The sequence below is a fragment of the Cyprinus carpio genome, chromosome A4 (genome assembly GCF_018340385.1).
Source record: "Cyprinus carpio isolate SPL01 chromosome A4, ASM1834038v1, whole genome shotgun sequence".
NCBI lineage: Eukaryota > Metazoa > Chordata > Actinopteri > Cypriniformes > Cyprinidae > Cyprinus > Cyprinus carpio.
This window is the reverse complement of record NC_056575.1, coordinates 6,414,212-6,438,492: the sequence shown is the minus strand read 5'-3', so window position 1 is coordinate 6,438,492 and position 24,281 is coordinate 6,414,212. Positions and strand designations below refer to the sequence as shown.

Sequence of the window (24,281 nt, the reverse complement as noted above, 5' to 3'; positions counted from 1 at the left end):
CCCACCTACAACTCCTGCCAGCACCGAGATTCGAACCTGCGACCTTCTGGTTACAAGTCCAAATCTCTAACCATGAGGCCACAGCTGTCCCACAGCCGAAAAATATCGAGTGTGAGTGTAAAGGTTACATTATATTTCATTTACAACACATAGATAATGTATGATACCAAAAATGTTTGACTGTCTCAGTAGAATAGATCATATGAGCAGCATTTTAATGACTTATGCACATATCACATATAACTTTATGCAATTTATAACCCTGGTCATAAATGTGACTAAGTCATTCCACAAAGCAAAAAGAACAAACACAGAAAGTTAAACAGAAGTAAAGCAGCAGAGAAGGTAATAATAATCACTATTCATATCTTTAATATTACTGGTTTGAATGAGGGGGAATACACACAACAAGCACAGGGCAGCAAACAAACTGTGGAGTGACATGTCAAAGAGATTGTAAGTGTTAATGGCATATATGACTGACTGACTGTTATTTACACTGTAAGTGTAGTTTCCTCCAAAACACTTATGAATGAACAAAATATCTTATTGTCTTGTTCCACGGCCTGACAGTGGGAGAGTTCGGCTATGATCGCCCGATCCATCCAGTGGCCAGTAATATCTTCTCTGCTAGCATATAAATCCCCAGTTAAAAGCATCTTTATCAAAAAATAGTAATCAGAACAATACATATGATGTATAAAATGAGAAGGAATTAATAAAATATAATCTGAACCACTAGTATTTGGTTACAATAGTAGTTTTTGCAGTCCTTATGTAGCCTTGATTTTTTTTTCCCTATTTTCATTTACCAGACACACATTCATTACCGTGAGGCTTTGAACCGTTTCAACCAACAATGACAAAGACAGTGACAGAACCAACACAATATTCTCTGCTCTAGATTAGATGTAATTTCAAGATATGATGTATGGAAGCCCCTGAAATGCATCAAAGGTTTTTGAAAGCCTATATGAAGGATACAAATCAAATGATTTTGGAAGAATAAAATGAATAAAAGGTGTGTGTGTGTGTGTGTGTGTGTGTGTGTGTGCGTGTTGCTCTAATTCAGGTAAAAACATTCCTACTCATTCATGGTTTCATCTTTCAAACATCTCTAGGTTTCTTAGCAGAAATGCTTGTGTGACGGGAAACAGGCAGCATTCTGTTCTTGTCATGTCTCAAGGGATCTTTATGACATCATCATGGAACACAATGTCTGATAATTCCACAATTCTCTGACTCAAGGTTCTTAAGAGCTCTGATATTGGCAAGGTGGAGTGTGTTTTTGGAGGTGAATCAGCGGTGGACCGAAGGTCTGGAAAAGGCAAGGGGCGATGAGCCGTTGTTCTCCGTACTCTTTCTGCATCTCTACCTTTTTTAGAGTCTCTAAAGAGTTTGTAGTTTTTTCTTTTTAGAACAAGCAAAGAGTTTGTGCTGCTCTGAATTCAAACATCAAGAGAACAACAGCTTGAGCCAGAATACATCACACCGGTGCCTCCTTTTCATCAATGACGTCCAACTTTTGATTCTTGAGTCAGAAAAGGTCATTAAATTACTATCAATGGCACACATACAATTATTTATATACTTTAATTTGTTGCTATTTAATAAATCATTTTACATTTAATTATCTCTATGTTCCCCCTCTGGGTCCATTAAGGGTCCCGTTCTTCTCCCGCTAATTGCTCAGTGCCTCTCCAGGGTGTCTGTCCCGTCCCGTCCCTAGGCTGCTACTTGCACACAAACTGGTCTACGAGCGACGTGCAGCGCTTGCACTTGACGTAGCAGCACCAGTGGAACTTGCAGTGGCAGCGCTCGTGTTTGTAGGTCTTGAACTGGTCATAACCACGACCGCAGCACATGAGCTCGCAGCCGTCCATGCCCTCTGAGGTCTTGTTGCACAGGCGGCCCTGGGTGCCCAGAGAGCCGGTGGTCTCGTTACGCAGGCAGTAGTCTGGGCTGGGGTCAATGTACACAAGGTCATCACTCGTCGGGGGGTTAAAGCGGTTGTTGACCAGCTCCAGTTTGCCTCGTCGGTTGATGCGCATGGCAGCAGCGCTGTCGTATTTCTCTTTCAGGAACTCTCCCACACGACGGAAGTCAGCCAGCTGGAGCCAACAGGTTTTCAGACTGCATGAGCCAGAGACTCCGTGACACTTGCATGCAACATTGGCCAGGTTATACACTGCCTGTGAGTAGAGAAAGAATTAGAAGTGTTAAGAGAACATTTTCCTGACAATTTTACTTGAAAACAACAATCAGCTTTTTTTTTCCAGCATGATCAACACAAAGGCACAAATACCAAAACTTTTCATAACAGGACTACATAGCTTTAACAGACTGCTTTTATATTGTAATATTGTTTTAGTTACACAAATAAGCACTTAAGAAATAAATATTGACCAAATTTATTATTTCAACTTTTTAATCTAGTTATGGTAAAATGATCAAACTGGCTACTGTAAATATTGTCTAAACTGTAAGAAAGCTAGTTTGAAAGTATAAGTAGGAAAAAGATGAAAACTATAATATATTTATAAAACTAGAACTATAATATTAATTCCCACCAAAAAGTATTGACGAATTTATGTCTGTCTTGCTTCCAGTGTAATTTTTTTAAAATGGTATAATTTCCAGCTATTTTTGCAATGTTTCTTTGCAAAGAAAACTTTTAATTATAATAATTAATAATGAAAATTGTAATAAATAATATTTTTGTAAATATTTTAAAATAAATATTAAACAATAAAAATATAAATGTTAACTTAAATATGTTTAAAAGTAGATGTGTGAGAAATAACAATAAACATTTGTAATAAACAAAACATTAATAAACGTAAATTTACACACACACACAAACACACGCACGCACGCACACACACACACACACACACACACACACACACACACACACACACACACACACACACACACACATATATTTCTGTTCAGGACAGTGAGAGAAACTGACAAGTGCCACTAATGTGAATGATAAAAGTTATTACTTTTTTACATGATTGGAAGCAATCATCTGGAACAACCTAGCAACTACATAGCTTTATCACTATTGTTGGCAACCACAGTTTTTATTTTATTTTGTTTTTATTTAATTAATTAATTATCTTTAGCTAACACAACAGTAGTACTATCAACAGCTGCAAAATAAATCTTGATGGTACAACTGCGCCCTCTAGAGGCTAAATTTGTTCAATGCACCAGTCCGTCTGAACCTGGTGGGGCCTCCAGAGGCCTTTGAGTTTACGGTCCCTTTACAAACAGAGAGTCATAGTGAGAGCATTTGGAGAACAATGGGATGAATAGTCATTCTGTCCTAGAACACACAGAGAGCCCCGAGACCACTGACAGCAGACTTCCTGCTGATTAAATTCAATGAAACCTCCAGCTGAATCAATAAAGAAGCGCTCGACATATTGTCGTACTAAACTAACGGCTGTTCTTCCCTTTCCTTTTTAATTATTTAACATATAACATTAATAGAGTATTACTTTTCATTAACCGCCCACAATGGGGTGTACCGAATGTGTCGCATCTCACCGACAAACACAAGAACAAAAACAAGCAAACGTCTGGGCTCGATCCAATTTGGGTTGCCAGCGTGGGTATTTCCGCCCTGGCTTGTGACGTGTCTTGTTTGCTGTGTCTTTTGTGTCTGTTTAGTGTCCCGAACGAGGGAACATTAAAGGCATTTCTCTCTCTGGTTCTCTGTCATTTAAGCCCAGGCAGTGCTCCTCCCTTTAACACCTCACGTGAGAACATTTTACGGTCGTCTCTGAGGATGTGCTGCCACGACTCTTCAACCCCCCTCCGGTGGCAGCTGTTTAAGCCCCCTCCATTTTACCTGCTCACACACAGACATTAAGGGGAGTTCCAACACCTTTCAAGTCCCTGTCATCACCAGCCCTACCTGCATACCTGTCTGCAATCCAGAAACAACACACACACACACTTTCCCACATCACGCAAGCCATTCTCGGCTATTTACAATCTTGCGTGTCAAGCGGCAGTTCCGCTACCTCATCCAAATGATCTCTCACAAAAGGGTTTTTGAGCATTTCTATGCAACATGTGCGCCCAACTGAAACTGTGTTCACATAAAAGCTGCCATTTCGCTCTTTTATTCCTCCTCACTTTCATCTATCTCCTTTTCGCGCCCCTCCTTTTCTCTCTTTATTCTCTTTTTGGCCCAAGTGACCAAGGTGTGATGGATAGACAGGCTCTTCGGTGCGTGGAAGGGACACGCATGCGGTGCTGCGCACAATGGAGCACGATCAGACAGGGTCAGGGTCAGCTGCTGGGCGGAGTCGGGGCGGAGTATGGAGACAGCAAACAACCATCCCTGGAGGTGTAGAGATAAGAGACGCGGGACGGGAAAAAGAATCTAAAGTAAACAGATAAAAATCTCTCTGAGCTACGCTAAGAAAATGTAGCAGTTTTCAAGTCCACAACAATGTAGCTGTGGTAATGAGACGTTGGGGATAACGTTGGGTACTAAATCTAGAAATACTGTCCTCAAGAGGTAAAAATTATTATTAATTTACTATTTAATTATTAAGCAATTTTACTTCTTTGCTTATTTATAGTCTTTACACAAAAAATAGGATTTACTTGAAAAATTTAACTCGGTAATTGTTAGAACATTTAACAAATAATTAAATTCAATGTGAAATTTTCAAGTAGAAAGACTAAAACTTTCTTGTAAAACATACCCAATTTTCCCTGTTTTATGTATAACTTTTAAAAAATAAACTGTAATTTTTTACAGTTATGAAGCATCATTCTGTTTTGTTAATTGTGTTTGCTGTTGCTAGTTGATTATTATTATTATTTCATTTTTAGTTTAGTTGCCCAGATTTCAGCTTCTTAAACAGTCTTGAAGAAGTTCCCGTGTATGCTGGACAATTGTTAGCTGCTTTTCCTTCACTATTCAGTCTAAACTCATCTTTTTTTGTGTAGTTTTGTAAATAACTTCAATTTATTCCATTTCTATTTGTCAGCAAAACCAATTTTAGTCACTTAAAATATGTCTTCAGATCATAAGTTTAATAAGATCATATAAAAATCACTTTGACTGGTTGCATGGATAAAAAAAAAAGAAGTATATAGAACATTCTCATTTAGATAGCTAAGTAAACATGCGTGTCTGTGAATACAAAAGCATTCAAACATTAGTAATGCAGATAAATTCACTGAATGAGGGAGGCCGAAAGCCTTACCGGTGTATTAAAATGCGTTACGCCTACACGTGTGTGTGAGTAAGTAATAAAGTACTTTAGATTAAGGCGTGTGTGTGTTTATCTCCGCTGCAGTTGATTTAGAATGAAAGACATACAGAAGCAGGTGATCTTTATAAAGGGTGTAGGCCTCCTCTCTGGGTACAGTCTGGGTCACAGGCCTTTGTGACCCGCAGGGCTGGAACCACACGCACCATCTTTCACTATACCCTTCCATCCCCCCACCTGCCCCGACACCACACCGAGGGGCATCCGATACGCTTCTGTCATGTCCACAAAAGCCCACCAAGACTAAGCCTTTCCAAGCAAGACAAATCTCTGGCAAACAGGCCCCACAGAAAGGGAACGCCAGGCAGACGGGAGTCTCTGGGGTCACACCACACCTTCAGATCCACCTCCACCAAAAAAGCAAGTGCTAATAACACAAAAAAGAACAAAAAGGATTCAATTGAGGGTGGTCGAGATATAATCTCGCGCTCATGCACGTACCGAACCCATCCAGACCTTGACCTCCTCACCTCTGGGAACCTCCAGGAGAAGAGCCAGGGATCTCAGATGTGCCATAACTCCAGAAAAGTGGCCCTCTCTTCTGTAAACACTTTAAATACACTCATCTTCTCTAAGACAAACATACGCGGCGGAGCTCTGCACACGGCAAGCACCCACATCGGCAGGCAAATGGACTTTTTATGAGGCCGCTTCGTTTTAAAAGCACTCAAATAACCGAGGGGAAAGAGGATGGGATTGGGGTGGTATGACAAAGCGTGGGACTCGCAAAGGGACGGAGGAATGCATTCCATCTTGATGCCGTGTTTTGGCAGGATGTGGTGACATTCTGCAGTGCGTTCTATGAGAGGGTTTTATGCCCACCTGAACGTGGCAGGGGGGCCAGAGTTTGTTGGAGCCAGACACACACACACTCACATAGTTGGAAAGGCTCCAATAATCCCTCCACCATATAGCTGTTCTATAAAACAGCGAGAAGTCGTTCAACAAGAAAATGTGCAGTGTCAGAGCGTTCCTGCCTAAACATATTTACCACACATCACCTTATAAAAAAACACAATTTGTTCTGGCATCGACTAATCCATTAAATTAATCAAAGGAAGATTGGATGGCAATCTGAGCTACATGCTGAATGACAGAAACATGGAATGCTTTAGCAGTCCCATCATCCCTGGTGGCGCATTGATTTCCTGAATCCCAGCAGACTCCAAGGGTGCAAGCCTTTGCATAGGCACCATTTGGTCACCTCCATTAAATTAGCTCTGTCCCTAGCCTGTAAACTTAATGAAGAGATGCCACAGACTACAGTAATTTTTATATAAACCCAAAGTTAAAGTCTTGATGACTGACTAATCATCCAACAACCGACTAATCAGGTAAACAAGCTTTTTCCCAGATGTGTGCATGCTGCTAGACAGCCAGTTTTACTTACATCTAAGCCTTTTATCCAAAGCAACTTTTATCAGTTAGAATTCTTTGGGAATCAAACCCAAAATAATCTTGAAATTTATCAACTTTAAAACACAGCGAGACGGATGTCTTCGGCCATTGCATCATTTCTCACGCTGTTTTTAAGTGTCCTGCCACAAGGATTACGTTTTTAGGATCCATTTCCATAAAATCTGCCTTCAGACCCCTCCATTCATTTCCATTCTTTTACACTTGGTCTAGCTGATTTTGCCTTATGAAAAGTAACACATCTAATCAGAGTCAGGTGAATCAAGCAGCCTTTTGTAGGTCAACAATTCCAAATCGCATGGATTCGTATTAAACTGCCTGGATTTAACCTGTAAAAACTCACCAAACAACTGCAAATGTAAATGATCTTAACTCTAAAGGGCTTCCTTGAGACAAATTAACTGACTAGCTGTTCAGGCAACTCACTGACCAGTCAATTGTGAAAATGTTACTACACATCCCTAAAAGTTAAATATAATTACTACAGGCCGCACACTAAACCCACCCCTTAAAAATTATGAATCATTTTACCTTTGAGAACATCTGCAAAGGAAAATTTTGTCAGATTTAGCTAACCTCTAAAGACAATTGTGGTCCCTAAGTATAGCTAAGCAAACACATTCACTCAGCAACAGAGGGGGTGAGGTAACCGTGTTTGTTATTGTGTTTGTGGTGATCTGCAGGAGACATAAGGGCTGCCTTCGGTTTATTCACGCACAAACATATCTAAAGCTGTGTTTATCCATTTAAGTGTACATCTGGGCTGTTATTTCTCAATATCACAATAGAGGTTGCAACAGTTGTGATTCATTCCCTACACATTGAAGAAACACACCTTAACCAAACCAATGCAATGTAGACTCTTGCACAAAATTAAATTAGGTGGATCATGTTGGATTTAACGCCCACAGAATGGGTCAAGAAAGATATACTTTGGAGACGCTTGTTACTATCCAATCATTTCCATCTATCAATAGATCATTGAATGACGTGTGTGTTTATTTCCTCACCATTCTTCCGGCTTCGTTGTTCTGTAGGTTCATAAGCGTGCGTGCATGTTCGACAGATCCACGCGGGTAGTTTTTCTCACGCTCACGGGCGTCCACAAACTCCCGGGCGAAACGGTAGCCATAGTTGACATTGTCCCCACAGCCGCCCCATAGCCAGTCTCTCGGGAGGTCTTTGGGACGAGCTGCTCGGCTGCAGCCGCAGGTGGAAAGCTCACCCTCACGGCACGCCCGACTCACTGCATTCACAACACCCGCTGCGCTGATGCTGTAAGTAAAAGCTGTTTCTCTGCTGCCTGCAGAAGACACACACAAACACATAATTAGGACACAGATGACATTCCACCAGCTGCAAATCACTTTGTTAAATCATCCACAACTCTTCAGTGCACTAGTTTTCTTGATTATTCACTTAGGAAGTAAGGCAAAGAGTAAAACAACTCGTTTCCAGAACCCCACAGATGGTTACAATCTTTTTGGTAAGCCCTGCAGTGAGAGATAAGATTATCAGAAACGTGTGCATGTACATAGACAGCACTGATTCATTGTTCCATTGTTATATATATTTCAATGGATATATATTGAAACGCAAGTGAAGAAAAAAACTGACAGGTTTTGCAGTGTTGGTACACTTGATTTGAGGCACACGATAACCCGCAAAGCTTTTTTGCCAAAGAGGCACTAGGTTTATAAAAAATTGTGCTCTTTTTCGCATCTGTTGTGCATGTGTTACCTGATTTTTTCCCCCATCTAATAAGCCATCTGGAATGCAGATTTCACATACCTCAACAGCACAGGCAATACAGTTAACAGCGTTTAACGTTTAAAAGCTGTTTAAACATGTTAAAAAGTGCTGGTACAACCATATTTAGAGATAAGCACTTTGCATCAGTGCTCAACAACACAGTAATTATGAGAGGAAATTTGTCAAACAAAACGTTTTTTAAACTCCAGGCCCTGAGAATTCCTTTTTAATGATCCGGCCTTCCTCAATGCCTTAATGAAAGTGAATTTGCCCCTGACTTGAAAGACCACAAGTAACTGTTTTGTGTATTAAAAAAGCACAAAAATGAATGACAGGAGCATAACGCTTATAATGTTAATGATTCACCCCACACTTTTCAATTTTACAATAATTTGATTTTATGGGTCAGAGTTTCAATTTTACTTTTAATATGTAAAAATATAGATCAAATTCCTTTTTTTTTAGAGCTATACTGAAGAGCAAAGTTTAGACAGACAGACAGACAGATAGATAGATAGATAGATAGATAGATAGATAGATAGATATTACATACAGAAAAACTGAGCAAAGTATGAAAATTCGTTGCCGGTTTCATAGCATCAAACACACAAAGCGGCGCGTGTAAACGGGTGTGTACCTGCATTCCAGAGATGCGCCTATTGAATTTGGAGGGCCACTTTTATTGGCCTTTGGTGCCCAGACTTCAAATAGAGTCCCGGATATCCCGACTCTGTGTCATCGTGTCATTGCATTTCAAAAGCGGCGCTGGACAATGGCCCGACTAACACCTCAATATAAACCTTGCGATTGACTGCAATTAAGTCCCGTGCAATTTGGGGGAGTGAGAGGGGGGCATGTCGCGTCTTACACCTTGTTTCACTGATGAGCGGAACTAACACTCAATTGAGGCAAAAAGCGCTGTTTTCTGTGAGAGATCGACAAGCAAACGAGCATGCATTCGATCCAAGTAGCCTACAAGCTGCTTACAAACTACATGAAAGACGACACTATCTGGGGAAAATTTAAATATGCTGTATAAAAGATCTGAACGAAGGCAAACATGCATGCAAAAAGTAATATAGAACACCCATTATTTTAAATAAACAATGTTATATGAAAATCACAAAATTTATGTCAAGAGCAAAGCGCGTAAATCTCACGCGGAGCTGTTCAATGCATGCTGAGCGCGCAACATTAACACCATACAGCAACGAAAAAAAAAAAACATTTATCAAAAAAGTTGGGAAAAGTAGGCATTTCTATGCGTTATTTATTTTTAATGCAGTTTAAAAATTGTCCAGTTGCTCAATAAAAATTTGTAAACAAAGTACAATAATGTTTTATTTTTTTTTGTTTTTTTTTTTATGGTAATACAAGAACAAATGGATGATTTTATTTAGGCCTACTGTTTCATTTAAACTAAAAATACTTGTGAATCAATAAGTTGGTTGGAAATGAAAAAGAATCTTTATTTTTATAAATGTGACTACTGCTATGTTCACATTACTTGTGATCATTATTCATATGACAAAGTAGTCTTTTAAAAAAACAATAATAGACCCATATATCTACCATGTTTTATGAATTCTATTTATAAAGCTTTGACACAAATACCATCTTTCAGATAGGCAAACTAGCAATAAACATCTGGTCATGTGACTATTTACACCAGCCACCTGAAATCAAGAACTTAAAAGCTGATAACTCTGAACAAAATATATTAACTATTTGTAGACCCTTCTAATTCAAAAGTACACCGTGGTTTGAAATATCAAACAGGAATGCATTCAAAAGCTGCATGCTTTATTATTGTGCAATAAATCAATTTAGATACTTGTTTTGAGTGCATATACATTTTAAGTATCATCACAGTTACTCACCTATCTGCATGACTCGGCCAAACACAGATGTGTTGTCCACCGTGCTACAGTTCCATCGCCTCTGCCTGAACTGATACTGACACTCCTTGATGCCCGTCTTTGCGCCCTCTCCGATATAAACCATATGGTCCTGATAGAGCTGACAAAGCTTCCTCTGACCCTGAGACAGGCCCGTCAGCTGGCTGCACAGAGGCTGTGCTCCAATAATGTACATCTCCGGTCTCTGGATGGGATTCAAGGCTAATGACTTAGAAAGTAAGACCAAAGCACTGACCATCAGCCAAAAACAGTGTAGACTTGAATATGCACAACTAACCTGCAGTGTACATAGCACAAAGTCATTATTTATAGTGTAAAACTTAATTAGGATATACTTCTGTGGAGTTTGCCGTGTTTTTTTTTTTTTTTTTTTTTTGGAGAATGCAATAAAATAGAGTAGCAAAACTTGTTTTTTTAAGTCACAAAGTCAAACTCTAAACTTGTTATTCACTGCAATAATCATGAACCAGTTTAATCATCAGCAAATTCATTGTTCGTGACACTGAGTTAAGGATTGCATGGCATAAATGGTGTCCGTAACCTATTATCAAATTAAAAACTGTTGGAAAAACCTGTTGTCCTTAGGACATGTTGCCTTGAATGCCCTTATTTACAAACAGTTTGACCATTTGTTGCCCAAGGTAAATATTGTGACAAAGCCTCCACATTTGTTCTCAGCTAACAGTTTTCTTTTGCATTGTTTCATCCTTCAAAAACACGTTTAACTTGATATGATATTCTTTAGAAATATAGATATGAAACTCAGATAAGTTTGCAAACAGATCTGATCTTACCACCATGAGTTGGCAACCACCAGCAGCTGAGAGTTGCAGACGATGAGGGTCACTGCCAAAAGTAGGTGTCCTTGGGTCATTCTCACATCCATCCTTTCTCGTCCAAGAAATGGAAATGTGAAGAGACTCCTCTGGGGAAACATTTAGGAAATAATAGTAATCCACTTGGAGGAGCTGCTTCCTTTAAAAAAAGAAAGTACAGTGCCTCTGAATCCCCTCAATTTCGCCCCAGCTCAGTTTTAAACACCAGCTGTGCGTAAAACACCTAGATGACCTGAGGCACTAACGGAGTCTGACATCTGTTAAGAATGTTCTTTTCAAACTCCGCTTCATAAAACGCAACGAAAGTGGATGTCGGTGCGTAATGGATATAAACGGCACATGGATGGAAGTTAAAGCGAACGAAGAAAAAGACATAAGTGCAACTATGTGGTGATAGTCCAAATTCTCTCCCCCTCTGTCTCTGCCGGTTCTCTCGACATGAACTAACACCGCTGCGCTCCGATGGCACAACTTAACCCTCCCTCCTTCTGCTCGCACTTCTCCGCACCCCCTTCGTTTTAACGCGGATACAATGGAGAGGAGGAGGAGCGCGAGGGGAGCCGAGGAGCTGGTGAGGAATTTGGGGAGGCCAAACAACACAAGAGGGCAGCAGATGAGAATCCGATTCGCGGCGGTGCTTTGATTCTCCGGTGCGCAAGAGCGCGTTACACTCATGGTAAATTACGACACAACGCATATATTAAGAGAAGCTTGAGATACTCGCGAAGCATTTCTATGAAAATCAAAAAGTCAAAAGTTCACAGAGGAAGATGGAATAAAAGAGTTAACGGCTTGGAAAATATCATTCTTCCATCAAAGTTCACATGCGTATAATGTCCATTCTTTTTAGCTCTATAGTTTACCGCAATAAATCCGAACAAGGGGGAAACAAAAAAATCCCAGTTTGACATGAGAAATAAAAGCCATGCATGTGATCTTTGACAGTTCAACCCCTGCTACCCTCTAAATCACTTTGCACATAAAAGTCGCAGTTGCATTAAACGCACTTGGGCATGAGACTAAACCGTGCTATAATGTGGGGAAAGTTTTATCATCACACCCGTTTTAGACGAATTTACAGCTGATAACCAACATTGCAGACATAAACAGCCACATTGCACCCTTTCCTTCAGAAGTGCGGTGTAAGGAATGCAAATACAATGAGAGTTTTACAGCTCCAGACTCTTGGAGAGGTTTGGGAATTGTAGAGAGCCCTGTGCCATTTTAGCATCACCCCCACACATCTCTTTTGAGTGCCGTCCTACAGACATGTCAGAATTGGTGTGAGAGACGCCACTCAATTTCCGAGCAGTCTGTGCATGATAAAGCGCCTCTCCGGACCCTTTCATCTTCTCTAATCCACACGCCCAGCCATCACCTTTACGCCTCCCGTCGCAGACCTGGGCTCGTCTCCATGCCCCTCCCTCACGCACAGTGAGCAATAAACTCTGTTTATTTTACATTGCACTATGCGGAGCTTATAATTACTGTATCGTTACTGTACTCATGTGGTTTCTTCAATTTTTGTAAATGCAATATCAGAATCAACGTGTATAAGAATTTCAAATACTAGGATTTATTGGACAATGATTAGGAAAATGAAATGAAAAACAAAACAAAGAATGTCTAATAGATTGGCTTCAGAGTAATCTGATAATGTACACAAAAATTTCAAATACTAGGATTTATTGGACAATGATTAGGAAAATGAAATGAAAAACAAAACAAAGAATGTCTAATAGATTGGCTTTAGAGTAATCTGATAATTTACACAAATCCATTCTTCTTATTTCTAAGCATGATGTGGTTAGTGGTTAATTTGAGTTCACATTTATTAGTAGTAAATGGTGTTTGCTCCCCCTGCTGCACTGATTAAGTAATGACAACACACTGAGAATCTAAAATAAAATAAGATAAAATAAACCAAAGACTGTAATCTTTATTACACCGACCAAAATGTACTGTACTGTTTAAAAACAAGTTCCCAAACTCTTAAAAAATAAAGGTTCCAAAAAGGTTTTTTTCACAGCAATGCCATAGAAGAACCATATTTGGCCAAAGAACGTTTCTGTGAACAGTTCTTAAAAACGTAAAAAAAAAAAGAAAAAACAAAGAAGCTTTTTTCACTATAAAGAACCTTTTGTGTAATGGAAAGATTTCACGGATGTTAAAGGTTCTTTATGGAACCACAGATGCCAATAAAGAACCTTTATTTCTAAGGGTTTAAGAAACTAAAGGCCCAAAATAGGCCTTATACATTTAACTAATGAAAACTGGATTGAATTTTTTAAATATGTTCTGCAATCTTTTGCGTTAATTGTTAATCAGAAAACACAAAATAAAATTACATTGCAATTGACTAAATAAACTAAAAGATTTTCTCAAGTCGAATGAAATGAAAAAAAAAAAAAACTACCAAATGTGTTAATGTAGCTACCCAATAATCATAACAAAACAACAACTACTTTTATTATTATTATTATAATTACTATTGTTATTATTATTATTTATTTATTTAAAAATAGTCAATTTCTATTGCACACTTTGCATTCACAATTGAAAGTCCTAACTCTGTTACAGCATATTATCACATGGTGGCGCACTTTAGCAAGAAATGAACAGAGACAGTAAAACTAGCAATTACATTTTCTCACGAGGTCTATGCAATCGCAGCGCAACCCTTCGCAATGCTAGCGTAATGCATGACTGATGCCTCATGCTTATCAGTATGCATTAAGCTCTTTGTAGGTGCTAAGAAAAATATGCATACTAGAAAAAGATTTTTTTTTTTTTTTTGAGTTGCCAGAGCTCGTGCATAAACACCACTGCCTGTCATTTTATTTTATTTTTAAGAGTCCTGTGAGGTCTTTTAAGTTAAGAGCCACTTCGATCCTCTCCAGCAGGTCACCTCTGACTGTGACCAATAAAACCTGTAAAAGCAGCTGAGTCTTATAGATAAGTGTGCTTACATATATTACATATGCATTGCTTATACATTACTCGCTCTGCCTGAAATTGGTGAAAATAAAACACATTTTCATGTGACCTTAAATGGACACGTTCTCTCTCTGTCGGTCTATTCTATGCCATCTGTGCCGCTGCCAGCTATGGTTGGTAAATGATGACATCACTGGCACGCATGAATAGAATCCAAGCATCCAGCTTCTGCAGGGTTTCAGAATCTGGATGCTGTCTTCATACAGGCTTTGCAGATTTGTACCGACTTACATTAGCAGAGTGGTTGCCAGTGCTGGCAGATCGGTTAGAGAAAGAAAATTTTGTCATCGTTTACTCACACTCATGTCATTCTAACCCGTATTATTTTCTTGCTCGCATGGAAGACAAAACAAGATGTTTAACAGAATTTTAGCGCTGCTCCTTTCCATACAATGAAAATGGACTATCAAGCTCCAATGATAACAAAATGACCATAAAGCATCATTAAAGTAGATTTCTGTGCTATTTTCCAAGTTTTCAAAAGTATTTAAAAAATATACACTATTAAAAATAAAGGTTCCAATACAGGGTTTTTGTTGCAATGCCACAGAAGAACCACTCTTGATCCCTAAAGAACTTTTCAGTTCTTAAAAGAACCATTTTTTTTTCTTAATGTAAAAAACATTTCAATAATCTAAAGAAACTTTTTTCCACTATAAAGAACCTTTTTTGACTCCATGGCTGATAAAGTTCTTCAATGATCCATAGATGCCAATAAAGGAACATTTATTTTTAAGAGTGTATGAGGAGAAGGCCAAATATTTTAACAAATTTGACCACATTATTGAGCAAATGTGCATATTCAAACCATAATATATAAGCATTGAGAGCTCATTTTGGTTTTGTTCCTCGCACAAAGCTATCATATGGCTTTGTGTATATTGTAAATAACCTTTTTCCACTATAAAGAACCTTCTGTTGAAAGGAAAGTTTCAATGGATGTCAAAGGTTCTTAATGGAACCAAAGATGCCAGAAAACCTAAAACAAACTGTCCTTTTTAAGACTATTTGAGGAGAAGACAAAATTTTTGAGCAAATTTGACCACATAATTGACCAAATAAGATTTGAGGGTGATTGTGTTGCCAATGAATGCCAATAAAGAATCTTTATTTTTAAGAGTGTATGAGAAGACAAAATTTTTGACCAAATATGACCAGATTATTGACCAAATGTGCAACTTCAAACTGCACGAATAAGCTTTGATAGCTCATTTAGATTTTGTTTCACACACAAAGCTTTGGTATGACTCCATCTGCTATTGTTAAAGAGCCTAGTCACCATTCACTTTCAATGAAATAGCAGGGTGAACATTCTGCTTTACATCTCCTGTTGTGTCCCACAGAAGAATGACACAAGCGTGGTTAAATGCTGACAGAATTATCATTTTTAGTGAACCATCCCTTCAAGGTTTGGATCTGATTTTGAGCGATTATGTAAACAGCTCAGTGTCTGACACAGAACAAGAAAGAAACAGAGGTGAGAGAAGACAAGGAAAACACTGAAGCTGAGCTGAATGTGTTTGTGTGTGTGTGAGCAAAGATGAAGACAACCTGGCTAAAGCTCAGGAGAGCTCTTGAACTCTATGATGATCCTCCAGTTACACAACTGTGCACAAAGAGCTCCGGCGCCAGTGAGAGAGAGACACAGAGACTGAAAGAGTAAAGATGCCACCCATACCAAAGATCCCGACTAGCATAAAAACAGCCACTAATCAAAACAATCTGCCCAGTGCCTCTGTCTCTGTGCATGCAGAGAAAAACGAAGGCATGGAATAAGGAGTGAAAGCTCTTAATCAAATGGCATCAAACAGACATATGCGAAGCAGCTTTCTGGCTGTGAATTCACAGCACTTATAATAACCAAAGTGTTCACAAGTCTTTAAAACTCACTGCTTCCCCGTTGAGTCACACGTACTGTAAAGGCCCCTCTCTTTATCACATAGAATGCCATGTGGTTTGGGGTACAGTGGAAATGATGGGGAGGGGGCTCTACACGTGCTGGGGGTGGGGTTAACCAGTCCAGCTGTGTTTCCCAGGGTGCTTTGCGGCAGCCGCTGGGAGATCAATGGTGAGGCAAGCCTGACAGGTCTGTGTGCTGAGGTGTCTGAGCGAGCAGCCTGCTGTATATCATTAAAACTGCAGCGTCTCTCCATAACGCTGTCTGTGACTAACCCAGATAGCAGGCAGACTCCCAAATCAAAGACATGTGGGCTGCACACACACACACACACAAACACACACACATACAATGCCTCTCACCGCTCATGCTCTCTTTTACTGTCAACTCAGTCACTCCCACCCCATGTTGCTCGTTTTCACTCCAAGACATTTTCCTGACGTTCCCACTGTGCGCTCTTGAAATTCCATCATTTTCCCTCTCCTTTCTCCTTTAGCCCGTTCTACAGTCTTTCTGTCTCCTTTCTGCCCTTCACCTCTCGCCTTCCACTTTCTTTACTCAGTGTATCGTCTCTCCCACAGCTTGTTTTGCTTCACTTCTGCCATTTTGCATTTATTTCCTTATCCTACATCTGCTTCTCAGAAGTTTCATGCCCCTGTTCCTCCTCCTGTCGCGCTCCCTCTCCTGTTATTCATTCACTCTATTCTAGCAGTTCCCTCTCACTGTTTCTTTCTCTTCCTGTAACTCCACTTAGGACTCTATTATGGCTGTTATGTACGTAAAATAAACATATAAAAAAGGGAAAAAATTATAAGAAATATATATATTATGTATATATAAATACACACACATGCATGTATATATTTAAGAAAAATATGTTACGTTTATGTTAAATATATTTATACATGATATCAATTATACTAATATAAATATATACATGTAAATACATGCAAATATTTTAAAAATATATGCTGTGCATGTATTTATATATGCCTAATAAATATACACAATACACACACATATATTATGAAAACAAAAACTATTTTTATAATATTTCTCAGAACTTTTTCCAAGACCACAGTTTGAAAAACGCATTATGTACTACTGCATATTATAATACTAGTGACCACATTATAGCAACTTGGTGATGTAAGAATTAGGCATTGAACTTATACGTATATATAATATAATTTATGTTTATAATATAAATATCTTTATATTTTTCTGTCTATTTTATATATTTTTATATCTATTATTTAATTATATTTAATATAAATTATTTTCATATTTATTGTTTATTACTATTTAGATACAATTACATTTAATTTCATCTTTATTCATATTTTATTTTCATTTTGATTCATACTTTTCCTCATTTTTATTCATATGTTTCGATATCCATACTTTCATATTCAAAACATTAATCACATAACATTATTTTTTCTAAATATAATTTGCCTCTGTAAACGCACATTTTCAGGGCAATTAAGCTGCTTCAGATGCAGCTTCTGTGCCACATTTTCTGGGTAAAGATGGGATTGTACTCTATTTCATTTCCCTCTCTAAAGCTGGAAGATGACTCATGCACGCTGCTCTCCTTGTGAAAGTGAACCCATGTCTCTCTCTCTCCTCCGAGCCCATATGGCTTTCTGCACTGACTGCTCAGGAAACCAGACACAGGCCAAACTGGCCACACATCAGTCACTCTCTCTCTTCTATGACGCACGCGGCCCCTCTCACTCTCTCTTTCCTCCTTCCTCTCCGTCAATTTGTTCCCACTAAGAAGTCTGATAGGACTTGGTGTAGTGTGGAGAACCAGCAGGGATCCTGCTATAAAAGCGCAGGCTGTTAGAGCTACTTTATTCCCTAATAAATAGATGGACGCAGCAGTCAGGGGCCTGTAGCTGCTGGAGAGACCATGGGCCTGCCAGGTTCCTGACAGGATGGTGGGAGTGGGAGAGGGAGCCCTGACAGCCGCTTCTCACCTAAGATGGGTCTAGGGTCACCTGGGTCACCCTAACCTTTTGTTCTTGCAATTATAAGAAGAAAAATTATTTGAGACATAGTTTTGTGAGACATAGTCACGCAATTGTGAGAAAAAAGTTAGAATTGTGAGATAAAAAGTGGCAAATTCTGTGGCGGAAAAATAACAGTCGTGAGATGTAAACTCAGAATTCAGAGGAAAAGGTCAGAACTTTGAGATGTTAACTCAGAATTCTGAGAAAGTCAAAGTTTCTAGATATAAACTCAGATTTGTGAAATATAAACACGAAATAGCAAGGAAAAAAGTCAGAATTCTGAGTATATATTTCACAACTCTGACTTTGTTTTTCTTAGAATTGCGAGTGTATGTCTCAATTCTGTTTATATTTTGCAAATTCTGCCTTTTTTTAGAATTGCAAGAAACAAAGTCTAAACTGTGTTATAAACTTAAAAGAATTGCAAGAGAAAAATTACCTTTTTACCTTGCAATTACCTTTTTTATTTTAATTTTTTAATTCTGTGGTGGAAACAGGCTTGCATAACAATGAATATTCATGGTTTACAATGAATAAGCTAAGACCTATGTACGTAATGGGCAAAAATCTAACTGCGATCGAGTTCTGCTTACACCATTTATGACCTTTCTCTCATGAAAGCACACATTTTTTTCTAGGCATGTGTACTTGACTTTCATGTTGTGTGATTTTTTTGAGTATTATGTGTGAAATATTGTGCATGTCAGCGCACTCACTGATCTCTGATCAAAAATCAGCTCATTAAAAACCCACGTTTTACAGGTTTACATGCAAAGTAATCAAACAACATCACAAGGAAACCATGTTTACGTTAGATACATTTGGTAATGACTGGGTTTTTCTTTCCATTAGAATATAAAATGCTACACAGTCAGACTAGATGCACATTGAATACAGTCAGTGACCAAATGTGGTCTTTGCATCAAAAGCAAAAGTCTAATTTGGTATTGCGTAAACTGCTTATGAATGTTTCCTGATAAATTCTCACAAGCATGGCTTAGCATGTCTTATTAAGCACAATTAATAAAATTGCGTTAACAAACATACTCACTGATGATCTACATCTACTTCCATCTTTGATCAAAACAGCAAGATTACACTAGAGGTTTTACCATATTAAGTATTACTAAAAAAACACGTTACATCCCATATATAATCATATGATTGCTTGTGAGAGATATGTGATTCAGGACGTGGTTACAAGTGACTGCAACCACAGTCCTGCTCACTCATTACTGTGCTTTTGAGCAATGCACTTAACCCCAGGATCCAACAGTCACAATTAGAGTATTGTCAAATGCACTGGGTGAAAAGGCATTGATTAAATGGTAAAAAGCTTGCCATCTAAAAGGCTTGATCCTGTTTTTTGGGGTCAAACAAGTCAATGGATGGGCTATGCTCATCAGACCCTGGATAAATCTTTCTCGAGTCTGAGTACGCAGGCCAGGTTTGTTTATGATGATGCTTTCTTCATCTCCTTTTCTTTCGCTCTATGTCTCTCACTCTTCTCTGGGTAGAGTATGGGGGTGCTCATTCTCTCCCCAGGCAGCCTAGAGGCTGCCGCCAGCTTGGGCACAATGCCCATTTCAGTCCTGGCATGCCGACAGGCCGCTGGCTGCCCATCAGACCTCCTGCGCTGGCCTGGAGAGTCCGATCCATTCCCTACCATCTCCCCCTCTCCTCTCCTCCCTTTCCCCAGCCCCCCGTTCCCCACAGGAAAAGGTTTTATTGCACACCAAAGCAGGCAGACAATCTAGGGTTAATCTAGGGAACTAGAGAAAAAAAGTGTTTTTCCTAATGGTGTTATGAAGTGCAAACATGACTATCTACGTTGTGCTCAGATATTAATAAATTTGTTATTCATAAAGAGACTCAATCAAATTATCCCTGCAGTTATTTTATTAGTAAGTTCAAGGAAGGGGTTTCAACATTATGTTGTTTTTGTGAAGAGGAATCAGAGACAATTTTACATGTATTTTTCAAATGTGGTTATACTAAATTATTTTGGTCTCAAGTTTCATTAATTATTTTTGATGTCCTTCATAAGATTATTCATATAATCGGTTTGTGAAACTGGTTTAATGAAAATTGACAATATAAATGAAGATTCTTACCATATTTGGGAAATATCATAATCATAAATAAAAATAAATGTCAGCTTTCCAAATGGTAGGCTGTTTTGCATTTTACTTTTTACAATTCTTTATATAAAGAGCTATTGTAAAACTGTTCAGACATCTATGTTGTTGAAAGAGATTACTGATATAATAGTTATTCAACTGATTTAAGTTGCAAGATATAGATAAATATTTTCTTGTACAGTTTTTTTTATTCATTTTCTTACTCTAGGGTGACATCCTCTTTTCCTGGACATGTCCTGCCTGGGATTTCTAAATGGCCTAAAATGTCCGGGTTTTGGCTTTGTTTACTATTGACATGCTCTCCACAGTTCTCATACATGTATGCATATTTGCAATGGTTTGGTTGTTCTCTGTAGATCCCACCTTCTCGCACACTACCATTGCTCGATTATGCACAATGCCTACTTGCTTGGTCAAACTACTTTTCAGTCATTACCTTCAGCGTATATGCAAACAATAGGAAAGCAAAGCAAATAGCTGGACATTTTACGTAATTTAGAAATCCCGTGCAGGAAAAAAAGAGGACGCACGGACAACCTAAAATCAAGCTTACTCCAAAAATGCGGTTTTGTGAACAGATAGATGGAGGTACAGAAATAATCTGCAGCACTGCTTATACATGAGCACACATGCCAAGGGAGAGGAAAGAGGACAAGTCCTCAAACGTGACCACACATACAAACACGCTGGCTTGAAGCAGGCAGCTGGAGGGTGGGAGAGGTCGGAGTCTCCACAGTCTCGGCCTGATTAAAACTCCCAGCACTGCCTCTCACTCCCCCTGGATTGATTAACCTGACCTGTATCGGATCAACCCCTCGGGACACAAGCGCAGCCCACTTTCCTGAAGTGGATGAGAGGAACAGCAACGGGGTGGGAGGAGGCAAGAGAGGTGGAAAGGAGAGACACAGAACGGGAGATGGGCAAAAGTGGACCGTGCAGGAAGAGAAGCAGAACAAACCAGACCAGACTTGCAGGTCAGCACATCAGCGGCGTACTAATCCCTGCTTTCAAGTTCTGTGTTTCTGGCCCTTAATGTTTAAAACTTTTCCTTCCTCTATCAAACACAATACACCTTCTTGTAATGTTTAATTCAAATGCAAACAATGCATTTCTGTGAGAATGTATTAATTATTTAGCTTTTCATTATTGTTATTATGAGGGCAGCACAGCTGCTCGGTGCGCTGTCAGCATACGGCTGTCTCTGAGTCCCAGCACTGAGACAAACAGCTCGGCTTTCTCTACAATCAACACTCTCTAAAAGAGATACTCTTTGACAGCTATGGCGAGATGAACCAAAAATAAACCGGGAATAAACACACAGATATGCAGTCAGTTTTGCAAAAGTATCCAGACTCTTCACTAATGAGGTAAATTACAAAATAATTTTTTCAAAGCATGAAACAAGACATTTCTAAATTAATTTAGAAAATTATATATATATACGCACACACATAATTATCTATCTATCTATCTATCTATCTATCTATCTATAATTCTTTTTCTTACTTAAAAAAATATTTTTATTTTATTTTGTGTAATTGTTCTAGACAGATTTCCTTCAGGTCTATTCAGGTAAGTTATTAACATGAGCACTGTAATTTAAAAAAATAATAATGTCAGGGATTCTGATTTGGATTAACATCAGATTGGACTAGTTACCTTTTTGTTCTTGAGCTGTTCCAGTGCTAATATGGCTTGTCATTTAGGATTATTCTAGTCTTTTTGGAGATTGAAACAGGCTCTTCTGCCATATTTCCCTGTATTCTTTCCCCCATGAGCCATTCTTCTATTTTAACAAGATGCCCAGTGTCTGCTGATGAAAAACAGCCTTTCAGTGAGATGCTATCACCAAGCATACTTCACAGTAAATGTGATGTTTTTTGCTGTGTGTGCAGTGTTAGATTTGCACCATACATATTACTTCAGATTTTAGCTGAAAAGTTTTATCTTGGCCTTATCTAACAAGACAAACTTTTCCTGCATCACAACTGGGTCACAATTATGTTTTTGGCAAAGTGTAGAATACTTGTTTTATGGTTGTTTTTTTTTAGTAATTTTTTTGATTAATATTTTTTTGTTTTTTGTGATGATTTTGAGAAATGATTACTCCTCGATAATTAAACCAACAACAGGTCACTTGGGCTGCGTCATTACTTTGTACCCAATTTCTAAAATGCATTCACTTTGTTTTAACTTTTTTGGAATGCTAATTAGTCTTGAGTTTCATGGTAGGTTCACAACCTGAATAATGATGCCTTAACTGTGGGGTTTCATCCAGAAAAGATGAAAATTACTTTAATGATTCAGTGGTAAAGGCCAATTGAATAATTAAAGTGTATCTGAAGTGTATCTCAACTGTATCTGAACCAAATACATTAGCAAACATTTCATTTAGTATTTTTGTTCACATATAATAAAACAATGCTACATTAAAAGTTTCAGTGATAATATCAGAGTAAAAAAAAAAAAAAAAACACCTACTTCAACTCAAAAACTAGGTTCAGTTGTTTTAATGTATTGTCAAATTGGCTGTACAAGCAATTCCAGCATAATTATATTAATTATTATACTTAACTGATTTTTAAAATTATATTAAACTGATGTTAAAAAACTGAGTTGAATCTTGTTTAACTTTAAAATAATTTAAAAAGGTAGAGTAATGAAAAAAAATATGTTGGCACGATTTCTTAATCTTTTTTTCCAAGTGAAAAAGTACATGCTTAAAATACATCACTTTGATAATGAATTCAAAATATTGACATTATGAAAGGTATTCATAATGTACACTACAATGCATTATATATTGTCATAAATAATTGTAAGCAAAGTTATAATGCATTATAATGTTTGTAGATTCATCTGAAATTTAAATTTGTCATGTGTTTGAATGCAATATAGTATCTAAAGACGTAAATATGAATAGATAAATATCTTGCATTATATCTTGCATTATAAAATGCAAAAATTGAATTATAAGGCATAAAAATGCCTTAATTAGATTATGCATTATAAAAATATTTAAAATATTTATATAATGCATTATATATAAAGATGTCAAGTGTTACCAAAATATATTGTATTAAATTTCACTGTAAAATAAATTGCATAAAATGAAAATAAAAGGGCTTATGTATGATCTACAGTTCAGTCAAATAACCCTGGATGGTTTATAGGCCTAAATACTTCCGCAAAGCACATTTTCACAGACTTCCCAAAGGCTGAAAACAGTCTTTGTTGATAAAACAGGCCTCTAATAGCTCATGACCTCAGCGCTGAAGCTTGCATTAACAGTAACCTCTCCTTGTGGGTGCGGGACCTATGACATCTCCTAGCACTGGGTCTCAAAGGCCCCTGATGCTAAGGGCTTTACTCTTTGGGTGGCTGATGTGTGTATATTCTGCCCTTGAGTCACACAGTTGTTTGAAGAACACTTTTCAATGCGTTCCTAGTTCCTCCCTCTCTCCAGGCCTGGACATGCAACAGACTAATTCAGTCATCTCTCTGTCTGTTTTGCTCTCTCTCTCTGTCTATCTGTTTTGTCTCCCATTGGTCCCAGGTGGGCAATGTGACCATTGTGCAGCCAAATGACCTGTTATTGTTGGTCATGCTATGAGAGAGAGGCTGACTTTGGTGTTTTTTGTATATGTGCGTGTGTTTTGAACCCACTGCTTTCTGCCCTGTCAGTGTCGCTCCTCTTCAGCGCATTAGCCCGGGCTGTTCCCTATGAGTGCTTTGATGGTGAGCGCCACAGGGCTCCGATCTCTGTTTCAGGTTGTAATTACTCTCCGGAGGGGCCTCACCTGGTTGTGGGCTCCAGGCATACAGAGAGAAAGAGAGAGAGAACGAAAAGGAAAGAAGGTGAAGCTATTAAAAACAGAAGATGAGAAAGAAAAGGTGAGGGAAAGAGGGTGAAATAAAATACAGTGGGGCCAAGAGTCTAAGAAAAAGTTCAATATAATGAAAAACTTTATGTATGTATGTGTCCGTGTATAAATATATCTC

General features: G+C 38.3%; 1 protein-coding gene across 2 annotated transcripts in view; it reads right to left on the bottom strand.

Moving 5' to 3' along the window:
• Positions 1 to 349: 349 nt before the first annotated feature.
• Positions 350 to 24,281, bottom strand: part of LOC109066228 (protein Wnt-5b-like) — a 71,443-nt gene continuing 47,511 nt past the window's right edge. The window contains exons 2-5 of one of the 2 annotated variants that reach the window (XM_042738795.1): positions 11,185 to 11,315; positions 10,352 to 10,599; positions 7,730 to 8,022; positions 350 to 2,192 (exon numbers count right to left, since the gene is read on the bottom strand). In XM_042738795.1, the coding sequence (XP_042594729.1) occupies positions 1,734 to 2,192; positions 7,730 to 8,022; positions 10,352 to 10,599; positions 11,185 to 11,276 (1,092 nt within the window). In that variant the 5' untranslated portion in view covers positions 11,277 to 11,315 and the 3' untranslated portion in view covers positions 350 to 1,733. Of the gene's footprint in view, positions 2,193 to 7,729; positions 8,023 to 10,351; positions 10,600 to 11,184; positions 11,741 to 24,281 lie in introns of those variants that run through there. The other variant, XM_019083243.2, reaches the window with a different exon arrangement.